This window comes from Argiope bruennichi, chromosome 1, assembly GCF_947563725.1.
Source record: "Argiope bruennichi chromosome 1, qqArgBrue1.1, whole genome shotgun sequence".
NCBI lineage: Eukaryota > Metazoa > Arthropoda > Arachnida > Araneae > Araneidae > Argiope > Argiope bruennichi.
In genome coordinates, this window is record NC_079151.1 from 4,511,736 (window position 1) to 4,526,113 (window position 14,378).

Here is a 14,378-nt window from a genome sequence, read left to right on the forward strand (position 1 = left end):
GTAAAAGATCTTGAAATCAAACTTTTAAACCCGTTTTTAAAAAAATCAGGACTGATTTTTTAAAAAAGGCTATGGTTGGAGGTTATGCTTTGACACATTCTTTGCACACACTTGATGCTGTGGATCTTGGAATTTTTATTCCAGTTTTTGAAATGGAATGTCCAATGCATCTAGTTCCACTACCATTCTGTTTTTAAAGTCTATTAATTCCCAATGTGGAGCCATAATCAAATCAGAAACCTTTTTACATGAATCAAATACAAATGGAAGCCTTGCCTATACATTGCCCATTTGCATGTTTTGCACATGATACTACTATTTGCATACTTGCCTATTGCCATCCCATGACTTTCATCACCTCAGTGTATATTATAGGAAAGAGTAGCAATGCAAGAGGAAATTGGGTAAATTTAATTTTTTTTTCTTTTATCATAGCTTTTGAAGTTAAACTTTGATTGAATATTTGAAATTATAATAAAAATTTTATTAAAAGCAAGTCTTAGACAGAAAACCACTGAACATGAAAAATAAATGTTATTTTATAAAAACATCAATATTTTGTATACTTTCTGATCATCATTTTTTTTTTTTAAATCAATCCAAAATGCAAATTTTGACCTTTAAAAAACAAAATCTGAATCCAATTTAGTCTCTAAGTGTAACAATCGGTCAATAGATGGCTAACACACATTATTCAGAATTTTATTAAAAATGTATATAAAAACTGTGTAGTTACAAGTACAATTTAACATTCATTTTAATATTGTGTAATTTCAAATCTCTAAAATTGTAAATTTTTTTGCCCTACTTATTGAAAATTCTCTTTGTTTACTAATGTCTTGGATAAAAAAAATTTCACACCAAAAAAAAAACCAATATGAAAAAGATAAACAATTATATACCTATTTCACCATGCTTGGTAATTGGTGCAGCATGAATTTTGCAAATTTCTAGCCTGGCTTGCTCATTTGGGAGGGGAATTTCTAGAAAACATATTAATACATATAAAACAAAAGCATAATGAAGAAAATGACATCAATTAATAATTTCTTTCCTGGCAAAGATAAAAAAAAAAAAAAAAAAAAAAAAAAAAATTAGAGATCAAAAAAAAAAATTTTTTTTGTGTTTTCATTATAGAACAATTATCAAGAGCAAATAAGAATAAAATTATTAGATCTCAATTATCTATTAATTTAATGTCATTAAAAGAATATTAAGCACTGAATAATATGTATAAGATTAAACATGCCTAAAATTAGCAGTATTAAAAAACAATGCTATCTACAAATTTAAATTAGAGCATTGAAAATTTAAAATATTAAAAAAATGATAGAAGCATGCTCATGGTTATAATTTTAAATTTTCCCAGCAGAAAACCTGATAGTCGAAGAATTTTCTGTAAGGTAAATGATGTTACAGAATAAATAGGCAATTACAGATTGAATAGGCAAAATATACAATGCAAACCAAAGATTCAGGGTTAAATATTTAACCTCTTAATTGGTTAGAGCAAAGAACATCCCCTAACAGGTGTCTTCAATAATGGCTAGAAAGTATTCTTTCTACAATCAAGCATCATCATTTTAGGAAGATTCAAATGCAGAATAGCTGCTGGTAAATGAATTAAATAATATAATGAACATAAATATTTATTTATATTAACACTAATTATATTATATTTAATAGCCTATAAAAGTGAAATAATTTATAAACAATAAAAGAAGAAAGAAAACTGTTTTTATAAAAAAAGTAAAAAAAAAAAAAAAATTATGCATTTCTAAGAACGAACAAGAAAAGGAAATTTACAACTAAATATATATTTTTCAATACTTTACTGGTTTTTAAAAATTAAGCCAGGGAAGAGAAAAAAAGCATTAACTCACACAAAAATAGCCAATCTCTAAAAATTTAAATATGTTGCCACAAAAAGAGTTGTTAAGTAAAACAACAAGTAAATTAGTGTAGCTGCAATAGGAATACATCTCAGCACGGAATATAAAATAGCATGTTAGAAAGCAAGCCTGCAAATTTCATTGAATCCAGGGTAGCCAATTCATAATAATAACCTCCAAACATTGTTTGCTCGAAGAACTGCAATGGAAAGATATTGGGAGACTAGAAGCAGGAGAAAATCAGGCTCTGTTACTCCAACTCAACTCCCTTGCTTCAGCCACTAGAAGGTTGGTATCAACATGAACCATGCACTGAAGACTTCACAAAATAGGCAGTAGTCTATATGCAAAAGAGACCAGCCATTTGCCAGCATCTAATATCATGTCATAGAAGAGAATGTTTGAGACGGACACATTAATATGTTCACTGGATGGCTAGGGATTATTGGATATCTTTATGGATGAGACCAGGTTTAGCATCCAAAGTAATAGTAGGTATTGTTTGCTTAGCAGATAACCAGGAATCTATTATTATCCATCAACCATTCAATTATCCATTTGGAAACCAATGTATATTTATATGTTATTTAAAAACCTTTTACTGTTAGCAGCAAATAATGCAATATTACAATTAATAGTATTATTTATGAAAAAAAAATTACCTATTTTTCTATCTAATCTGCCAGGTCGTAGAAGAGCAGGATCTAAGGTGTCAGGTCTATTTGTAGCCATAATTATTTTTACTTGACCAAGTGAATCAAAGCCATCCATTTGATTCAAGAGCTTTGAAAAAAAATTTCAAAATGAGAATGAACTTTTATTACTAATAATAATCATTCACACTAGTGCATCATACAAAAACATGAATTAAGATTAGGAAGCAAGATGCAATTTTTTAAAATAGAAGTAAAATTCTTCAATCGTATTTTAAAGAAACTTATAATAAAAAAAGAAACAAAAATGCATAAAAATTGGACAACAATCATTAAGATAACAGTAAAAATCAAACAAATTTAATTTTAATACATTTAGAAAAACTTACCTGCATCTATTTATAACCTTACCTAATAGTTTTAAGAATCAAAACTTTATGAACTTGTGTTTCAAAATTTTAAGCCTTGACACATTTCATGACAAACATTTGAATTAAACCACTATTTCTATGTTTGTATAGAAAATTATATACTTTAGAAACATATCAACATATATGACTCAACATAGCTTGCATTAAATAATGAAACTATTAGTCACTATCTTTTAGTTAGATAATGATAATCACTGACTATAACACTTTTAAACACATTTCCATCCAAAAATTAATAGTTCTTATTTAAAATAATTATTAAAACACAGATGTAATTAATATATCTGGAATATTAAAGAAAATAAGGAATATTGTCCAAAAATTAGTAAGATTTTAAAATTGATAAAATTTTAAAATAGTTGTATTAATTTTAAAATCTCACTAAAATTTGGATATAAATATGCAATTATATGTCTGAATGAAAGTTTAATTACTTTCCAGACAATTACACAAATAACTAGAATGTTGATATATATATAAAAATAAAAATTAGAGTATAAAAAATTTAAGATTTTTCTTAGCAATAATTCAAAATATTGTTCCAATTTTATTTATTTTTATAATACTTGCCTCATTATTCACTTTGATCACGAAATGAAAAATCAAACAGAGAGCATTTATTCATTAGATTCACAAAAAATCATTGAAATATGTATACATTTCTGAAACTATAAGGAGTAAGATATGCTCAACTTAAATTCTGTTTAATTATTTTGCTTTTTTTATTTGTATAAATTATGCTTTTAATATCATTTTTACATGTATTGCCCTTATTTACATAATTAATCTTTTAATCTGGTACAATATAAAATTTCTCTTACCCACCCTCTTCAAAAATGCCAATATATTACATAGAAATCTAAATTTTGTATATCAAATTAAAAAGCAAATAATGCAAAATATTAATTTTCCAGTGTACAAAATGTTAATATATTATTTTTCTTTTTCTATTTATATATATATATTATATACATACATACTAGCTTTTACCTGCGACTTCGTACACATGGAAATTTTGATGTGTATGTGTGAGAACTGACGATATGATCACAATGTAAAACGTTATCAAACCGTATCATTATGGTGCTGTTGAAAACAGAGTCTGATATGACATAATCAAGAAACTTGTCAATCATTGGGAGATCTATAGAAAAATTTCAAAATTTATTTTTATTCCAATACCGTTTTGTATAACATTAAAAACTTACTTTACATCGGCACATGCAAGTTTTGGGCACTTGAAACACGTGAAAAGCCAACATATAATTGACCGTGTGAGAAGCATGGAGTGCTCAAATGAATGCCTGCCACTTTTAAGGTTTGGCCTTGAGATTTGTTGATTGTCATTGTAAAAGACAATTTTATGGGAAATTGCAACCGCTTGAAACAAAAGGACAAGTTGTTTGGAATAATAGGTACGCAGGGAATTAAAACGATGTCTCCTTTAGCAACTCCTGTAATAATGGTAGCTTTTATAATATTACTGTCAAGCTCTGTGATACGAAGCCTGGTGCCGTTGCATAGTCTGGGTGCATCAAGATTTCACATAAGTAGAGCTGGAGCACCAACTTTAAGCTCCAGCTTATAGGAAGGTACACATGTTAATGCTAGAGAGTTGAGAAATTCAACAGGGTTGGCAGTACTATTTTCATTTGCCATCACAGTGTCTATGAATGTGTATAATTTTGAATTTCCGACGATCATGTCTAAAAAATTTTGTTTATTTTATTGACCGACTCGTTCTCAGGCGACAGCACTGCCCTCTCACACAACCACTCTTTATTATTTATACTAATCTCAAAATCGAGAAAAACTTACGTCATAAGGTCATTTTCTGTACCACAGGATGGGAAAATTCTTCAGAAAATAGAATTTTGCCATCTGCGTCGTTTCTAGACGACCCTTCTCAATAACTGGCAGTGTCTGCCCAAAAGCGCCTGCGAGCAAAACAACAACGCCGACCATCACCGCCTGGTTGCCGTGGATGTCCTGCAGGTTGCGGTTTAACGCCTCTAATGCATGCTTGTGAGACATTGTGCATTTGTCCCATACTATTAACTTGTACTGCTGCAAACGAACTCATCGGCCACTGTTTTTTGCTGATGTTGCATGTTGGGGTATCTTCGCTTCCAAGATTAAGCGGCAATTTGAAAACGGAATGTGCTGTCTGGCCACCGTTGAGCAAAGTTCAGCAATGCCCGAGGAAGCTACAGCCTGAGCTACATTGCGGAGTTGGGCTGCAGAAAATTCAGCACAAACGACTTACCCGCGACTCCTAGTGCGTCAAGAAAGAAAAATCCCTCCTCTCCACTATTTACTCAGCACAGGACTTTTTCGTAGACGACGTTGCTCAGGAAGTAATCGTGTGTCATTTCTTACCCTGCTTTTCCAAAACCACGGTGCTCCTTCACAATTTCACTTGATAATTATCCTCTTTGCTGCGATGGGGGTAAGCCGAAATCAGACATTTTCCAGATATGAAAATCATTTTATCCTCAATCAATACCAAAGCTCCGTTAATGATTAGGTCATTGTGAGTGCCATCCAGCCTATGCACGATATATTCTGATAAAGCGTCCTTGTATTTATCTCACAGCTGGAGGGGGTTTGATACTCCGCAAGTGCTCACTAAAATTGCAAACAGGTCTTCTAGTTACTTTTATAGCCCGAGCTTTATTACTCCTTTTCGAAAGATTAGATTCGCGTTTTCAGGGCATTTCAAAAAACTATCTAATAATTACAAATAAAAAAAATTAAAACTAACCTAAAAAATTATGTACTTAAAACTGTAAGCATATACGAAAAATATATAACTAACATAAATACAAATTACAAAAGCCCACAACCAACCTAAAACAATTTATTTATAGTGTGTACCTGAAATAAAACATGAAAGCAAATCCAGTCCGTATTTCTTTAAAATGTCAAATCTATTTAATTTATCAATCGAGATTGAGATAGCTACAACAGTATAATACACATAATTTTTAAACTTTTAATTAAAATGAAAATACAGTTGTCAACAATCAGAACACACTGTACATACGTGAATTTTCAACGCCAGTTGGCGTAAAGCAAATGCGTGAATTTTCTACGTCAGTTGGGGTAACACAATGCAGATTAGAAATTTTTAATTTCATTTATTCTGTTTTATTTTAATTTAAAAGTACTTCATAATGAATCTGAAAGATCGAATAATTAACAATGTTTAATTTTAAATGCATCAAACACTAAGAAAATAAACAGAATCGTTTGAAATAATAGTCGAAATCATGCTACACCTAACTTCATTAGCATGGGGAAAAATAACAACTGAAGCCCTACTCATTTGGCAGTGGCGAATGGAGATTTTTGGAGAGAAAGTTATTAATTAATAAAAAATTAACCACTCAAGTAACCGGAATAAATAGTAGCCTATGTCCTATTCCAGACTATAATCTATCTCTGTGCCAAATTTCATCCATTTCCATTCAGCTGTTCTGGCGTGATTGACTAACAAACATTCATCCAAACTTTCACATTTATAACAGTAGTAGTATAGATATACACTACACATATATATATATATGCATTGAGTATCCCAAAATAATTCAGCAAGCTGCTATTTCCCTAAATAATATATCTCAATATATATTTCCAACGACTAAGTTTCATTAAATAAGGTGGGCAATTGAAAATCTTAAGAAATTTTCATGCATTCCTCATAGTGTAAAAAAATCCTATATTAAAATGTTTCTTTTAATTCATCAGAATTTCATGTTTCTAGCTTTAAAAATTGCAGATATGTGTCAATTTTTTAATTTAGAGGAATTAATAGCAAATTTAAATGAAAACATTTTCATAAACACAAATTTAATCATACAGAAAAAGAATGATATATAAACATTTGTGTAGTAGTACATCATTTGATAAGCATGACTTTGATGGAAACTGCTGATCACGCATGTTTTTCACTTTGAATGCTCGATATTTTCAATTTCATTTTTATAAAGAAATGATGAAAAACTGAACATTGAAGATATTTAAGAAAAGTATTGGATTGCCGAGCTAAATTCTTTGCTTGCATTTGTGTTTTTTCTAAAAGAATGACATGTTCAATAACAAAGAACAATTGGATAGGCTGATGGTTTATGCTGTAAGTAATTGCAATCAGTCTAGTTGTAGAATATATATGTAGTTTTCAAATTCTTGGCATTCTTTAGTTATAACAAACTGCAAGATCCTTATAATTGAGATATTTTTCAAGTCTTTCTAATGCTAGTATATGAATAATTAATCCAGAACTCAACATTCCAAAACTTACAATAAAAAGATTCTTTTATAATAACTGGCATCTATTCATACTGCCAATAAACTTTTACAAAAATTGCCTATTAACTTTCACAACTATCTGACAGATGTTTGAATATTGTAATTTGGCCCAGCCATAAGTAAAGTTAAACCTTTCCTCTCTTTTAAAAATACAATTTGGACAGCTTTAATCATGACAGAATTATTAATCTTCAAAACTATCACTTTTGAAACAGAAACCTATTCTTCATAAAAGAGGTTCATCATCAGAGGCAATTTTCTATAAATAGATGGTGTGAGTTTATGAAAATTATTAAGTTAGGTCCATTTTGTGCAACAGTATGTCGAAGGCGATTGATATATTCAATCGCATTATGTGTATATTAAGGAATATATTGGCTTTAACAATACAAGCTCTCAATGTTGGCCAATGAATTCGAAATTCTGCATTTAAGTTACAGGTAATGAATTATATCGCATATGATTAAGTGTTGTTAAATGAATGGAATTTTGTATAGTTGATGAAGATATTCATTCTGACCGAATTTTTAAGCACTTCAATCAACAAAATATCTGCAAATAAAATTCAATATTCAATTCGTATTTTTATTTAATAATTCTTCCCGTTTAATAATCTTTCATGATATGTATATTATTTTTTTTTAATTATTGAATACCTCGCTCAAACACTGGCCAAAGGTATGGATAAATGATCAAAATCCTTTTTTTTTTTTTTTAAATAATCACAGGAAGTTTAACAGATAAGAGCATGAAACTTTATACCCTTATAGATGAAAAAAACATTTTATTTACAATGACACTTTTTCAATATGGGACCACATCTTTTATTTAAATTTTTGTATTATCCCCTTCTAGAAAAGTCAAATTTTTTTCATATATTTGATTACTTTTTCATGAAACTTTGCAACTGAAAGTATATATCTAACTACAATAGTTTAAAAAAATGAATGCCTATTCTTTTGTATGTGTGTGCATTCTGTATACATACTTACTTTAACTTCTGACTTAAGCAAAATTTTCATTTTTCCCATGCTCCTCCGTCAACTTACCAATAAAATAAAAGCTAACAGCAAAATAAAGGACAAATTTCCTTTATAGCTATATAATGAGTTCTTTAAATATACAATTTTAAAGATATTTAATGAGTTCTTCAAACATATAGCTTTAAAGCTATATTATTTGAAGAATTCATTGCTTAGCTATATTCCCCAGAAATTGCATTTAAAAAATTGAAAAGGATTAAAATAATCTGCTATGCAAATTTCAGCATAATTCAAATGCCACGAATAATGCCTAGTCATTCTTGTTTGAATCTAATGATTTCCTATTTATTGGATTACTTTAACACAGAAAGTGCATTTCATATAAATATATATACCTCCATCAAAGTTCGCTGAATTTCTCGATCTGCTGAAGTTCCTTCTGAAAATCTACGCCCACCTGAAAAAATAATTTATTCCAATATTGATAATTTAAAAAAAAAAAAAAACTAGAGCATTCAAAAAGCACAAATTATTTAAAATTTATTTCATTTCCTGGGTAATTTGAAAAATAAATTCACAAAAATAATTATTAATCATGAATGGAAATATTCATTTTAAATTAAACATTTAGATATATTTATGTGCCATTCTACTTCTCCTTAGAAAAAGTTATATTTTCCAAAGGTTACATTTTTTTAAATTTCTATTCTTAATAAATAGAAATGGTGGTAAAATGAAAAGCAGTATGGCAAGATTTGATAATTCACAGACTATTTCTCTTTAATTTTTTAACAAAATTTTAACATGTTAGATAGGAAAAAGAACTAAATAAATTAAGGTGGAGTATCAAAATTCCATAACTTACATATTCTTACTTACATCAATAAATAATGCAAAAAAAAAAATATATATATATATATATATTACATGCAAACTGTCATAAATGGGGCTAGACTATCTCATTACATTAGACATTTATAGATAAAAACATTTTTAAAACTGATACATAAAGTAATTGTAAATATAATTTCAATTCACAAAAAAGAGACCATACTTTTTCCCCCCATTTTTTTTATTTTTTTTTTAATATGAACTTATTACCGCACATAATTTCATTGATTTTTTATCAAACATATTTGATATACATAAATATAAACATTATGAAGTAAAATATAAACAATATTGAAATGTTTCTCTAATTTTAAAAGAAATTTAGAATACTACTATGGAATTTAAGATCATACCTTGAGAATATCAGAATATTTATATTGTAATAAAATAAATTTTTAGCTTCTCATTATTTTTTATAATATTGGATACATTTATCTTATGTGGCAAATACAAAAACATACCTATAGCATCAATTTCATCCATGAAGATAACACAAGGCTGATGATCTCGAGCATAATTAAACATTTCTCTAATAAGTCGAGCACTCTCACCAATATATTTATCAACAATAGCACTGGATACAACCTGAAACCAAGAAATGTTTTATAATTTAAGTCATTTTGATGTAAAATTACCAAAGCTCAATTCTCTACTAATAAAGATAATTCAATCTGAAAGTAATACAGAATATCTGTTGAATTCTAAAATTAAAATCTTTTTTTTTTTTTTTTTTTTTTTGCATATGTTAATTATAGAAAAAGTATTGTAATTATCAAAATATGATAGATTCAGTAAAATTGTTAAATTAACAAAAAAGAAAAAAAATCAATACTTCAAAATATTGTTCAACAATGCTATGCATTCAAGACCAATGCAAGGCATTTACTGTCTTACCGAAAGACCACAATTTTGTGCATAGGGAAGGAATAACAATCTTCAAGAGAATATGTGAGAAAGTTTAGGGGGGGAGGATTACTACCACTGGCTGCTAATTAAAAGTTTAGTTCAAACAGCAGCCAAAATCGATTTAACTACAAAAAAATTTATTTCACTCAACAAAATCAATGTTGATTCTGTTCAAAATATTAATACTTTCCATGAATTTAGCTATAAAGAAACATATGGGATTTTTTGTGTGCTGTTTTTAGACAAAAATAATTTTCTTTAATTAATAACCTGAACTTACCTTCAGAAAATTAGCTTCAATTTGACTTGCTACAGCTCTTGCCAATAAAGTTTTACCAGTTCCTGGTGGCCCATACAACAAACAACCTTTAGGAGGAGTTATACCAACCCTTTGGAAGAGTTCTGGATTTAACAGGGGCAGTTCAATAACCTAGGAGACAAAGATTTGAAAGAATTAAATGCTTAAAAATATGTAGAAACTTATATAAATATACAGACAAAAAGCAGTATTTTTAAAAACAAACTTTCACATAGTTTTAGTACTGGCTTTTTATTTGCACTATAAAAGTATATTTTCTCAAATATAAATTACAACAACAACAAATAATAATAATAAAATAAAACTCTTCAACAAAAAAATTTTATACTATATTTTAGCATTATAATTTTGATTGAATTCTGAACTGGTAACATTAACAGTCATTTCTGCTGAAGTTTCATTGCATGACAAATTTATCTACTTCAAGAAGATAACCGATAAGAATCAATATGCCAGGCAATTTTTTTTTATATTAGCTTAAGATGAAAATAATAATACAATTCTGAATATATTTGCACAAAAATAAAGCTAATTATTTCATTTATTACTTTAATAAAATACAACTGAATCCATGATTAAAAAATGTCTATTAAACTAAGATAACCCATTTTGTAACAGAGAAGATAGCATAAATTTAAGAATTTAAAACTAAGTAATTAGATAATATGTATACAGAGAAAATAAGGGCAATTTATGACTTGCTAGGGAGTAATATAAGATTTCAATGATGTTTAACAATTTTTATTTGTGTCCTCTTTACCTCTCGCAGTTCACGAATTTGTTCGCCAAGACCTCCAATCATGTTATAAGATATGTCACCTGGATCTTCATGAGACATATTGTATACAAGAGGATCAACTTCTCTTGGTAAATACCTATAATGAAAAATATAATAATGATTCAATATTCCCTTAATTAAAATTGATTTAAGGTTTTGCTTAGAGTATAAATTTGGAACTACTAAATATAAAGCAACATTACAAAAGAAAAAGGTTTAAAATAATAATAATAGCAAACTATCAATTAGGAAGAAAAAAAATAGACAATGTAAAGAAAAAATTAACTAAGAATTACTTTGAAATTCTAAATAATTAAAAAAAAGTAAGATCATAAAAAAATGTATTAAATTACATAATAGAACATTCTCCATTTTAGAGATAGTAAAAATGGAAAATATTACTCTTATTTATTAAACTTTTTCAATAATTTTTGAAAAAAAAAAAAATGAAATGCATGGTAAGAATTCTAAGGAACAAAATTTATTTTATAAAAAAATTTATATTAAAATTATAATCTCGCTTTCCAATAATTTATTTAAAATTTAATCCTACCTGAATTTTAAAACTAACAATTGCACAAAATAGATAATCAATTGAAAAATCAAAAATTTAGCATTGGAACTAAATATTTAGATAACTGTATTTATTATTTAGAACTGGCTGTCTACAGCAACCAGCTGATTCACCAGGACAAAAGTTTGCTAAAATTTCCAATATTTTATTGAATTTGGTCTCCTAATAGGTGGTTGAAGAAAACACTTTTAAGCGGCAAATTTTGATAGTCATATAATTTATTCTATAGGGTGTTCATTAATTATTGTCGGGGTTTCCGTACCTCATAATTTTCGAATAAAAAATATTACGCAAAAACCGATTACATATTCGTAAATTACAACTCAAAGAATTTTATTATGATATAAAAGTGCAAAGCTTGCACAATTTGCACTTTGTAAGCATTCAGCTGAAGGCGATTATGTACTTGTAAATTGCAACTCACAAGAATTTAATTAATGATATTAAAAAGATTAATGAATTTGCACATGGCTGCCCCTCGTGGCTCATAACACATCGAGACAAAATTCGATTTCCCTCCAAGTGTACTCCAGCATTTGTGGGGTAACATTTTGGATCACAGTAACAATTCTGCACTTCAATTCATCAAGAGAGGGCACAGGGATCTTGTACACAACGTTCTTGACAACCCCCCATAGAAAGAAGTCCAGCAGTGTTATATCTGGTGATCTCGGAGGCTATGGGATTGGTCCATCTCTTCGCATTGTTGCCACGTAAAATTCTTTGAGTTGTAATTTACGAATACATAATCGCTTTCAGCTGAATGCCTACAAAGTGCAAGTTGTGCAAGCTTTACACTTTAATATCATTAATAAAATTCTTTGAGTTATAACTTACGAATAAGTAATCGGTTTTTGCGTAATATTTTTTATTCGAAAGATATGAGGTACGGAAACCCCGACAATAATTAATGAACACCCTGTATTATAGAAGCACAAAACCATAATGTTCATTGTACTATGTATCTTTCTGATTTTCTGACATACCCCATGACAAATCCTATCCAAATTTCAACTTTAACTTGAAACATAAATGATTAAACTTCAATTAAAACAAAAACATTTTTGTGGAAACCAAACAAGTGTATGAAAAATATGAATACAATAAACAGAACCATTCAGCACTAAAGTCCTATATCCCTTACATAATATTTCTATAATTTATGCAAAATCAAAAAGAATCATTCAATAAAAATTTCTCTGATCTAAAATAAAATTCAGTTTTTAATTTTACTATCAAAATTATTTAAAAGAAATAAAATAATGTTTTGTTTAAGCCAATAAATGCACTTTTGAAAAATTATGAAGTCTAAATTTTAAATAGATCTTTGTTCCTAATTGTAAAGTAAAAGATTCTTGGCAATCAAACCTTTTAATTTTTTTTTTTTTTTTTTTTTTTTTTAACCTTCCATTTTCTGCAATCACACTTACTTGACTATGAAATTTTGAATATCTTTATTTTGGGCAATCAACAATTTCATAATTTTATGCTAATCATCCTCAACATTCATTGAAGTATCTTCAATGGTCAATGAACAGAGCAGTCTAAAATCCTGCATTTTTATAAGATAGCAATATACAAATTTTCATACTACCTCAGTTTTAAATGCAATAGTTTACCTTTCTTGTAATTTAGTATTTTAAGCACATTTTACTATATATCACTCAGAGGACCGAGAATCTGTATAAAAATTAAAAAAACTGTAATTCATCAGAACTTTATTGACACAAAAACTATATAAAATAGTATTTATTTAGACCATTTAATCCCATTAGTAGACATGTTTCAGGGTGCATAGTGAGAAATTGTTGTAAGAATTAAAACTTTTTAAGCACCTTAGCCAAAAAATTAAGTGTATTTTGATGTCATACATACATAAAATTGCGTATTTTTTAAACACAAGATATTTTTAATTTATAATAATGTATTGTTTTTATTGAATAATGTTTAGATTTAAATGTATATTTTTTAAACTAATTTTAAAATTTAATTTGTTTCTTCACACTGTAGAAGCACATCTTCTGTTATAAAAAAAAATTTTGGGTTTTGGCAGAAACATAAAAAAATGAAGGAAAAAAAAAAACTATCATCACCAAATAATTAATCTTTCATAAGATTAACAATAAAAATCTGGGATCTTTTCCAACATTTCTTAAAATTAACAAGTTACTAGTTAATTTGGATGGATACATCATTTTTGAAAATGTTGACATTGATATAGAAGCATGAGAATTTGATTTATTTGATTTTCATATATGCAGCAATAAATATCCGACAAAGCTGGGATGGAAAGCATAAACTTCCTCCAATGCTAACTCACAATATTTAGCAATTTAGAACATTTTATTTACAGCTTTATAAAGTTAAACCATTCCAGAATGGATACGATCATAAGATTGGCAAAACTGCCAAAACATTGGCTTATGTTCTAATTTAATTTTTTCCAGAAAATAATAGTATTTAGAACAGTTCAGCCTATAAAAAAATTATTGATTCTTACTTATGAAATTTACCATGGGGTTGTTTAATGTTTTGCATTTCAAAAATTTAATAAAAACATGTTTTTTAATCTCTATGCAAAAAAAAAAAAAAAAATGCTTATATATTTTAGGAAGAAATGAAAATGATTCTCATAAGTTT

The 14,378-nt window shown here is 27.9% G+C and overlaps 1 protein-coding gene across 1 annotated transcript in view; it reads right to left on the minus strand.

Annotated features, from left to right (window-relative positions):
* Positions 1-14,378, minus strand: part of LOC129962500 (26S proteasome regulatory subunit 10B) — a 35,129-nt gene that overhangs the window by 5,104 nt on the left and 15,647 nt on the right. The window contains exons 5-10 of the mRNA XM_056076245.1: positions 11,147-11,261; positions 10,348-10,497; positions 9,623-9,746; positions 8,666-8,727; positions 2,555-2,675; positions 903-983 (exon numbers count right to left, since the gene is read on the minus strand). Coding sequence (XP_055932220.1) covers positions 903-983; positions 2,555-2,675; positions 8,666-8,727; positions 9,623-9,746; positions 10,348-10,497; positions 11,147-11,261 — 653 coding nt within the window. The remainder of the gene's footprint in view (positions 1-902; positions 984-2,554; positions 2,676-8,665; positions 8,728-9,622; positions 9,747-10,347; positions 10,498-11,146; positions 11,262-14,378) is intronic.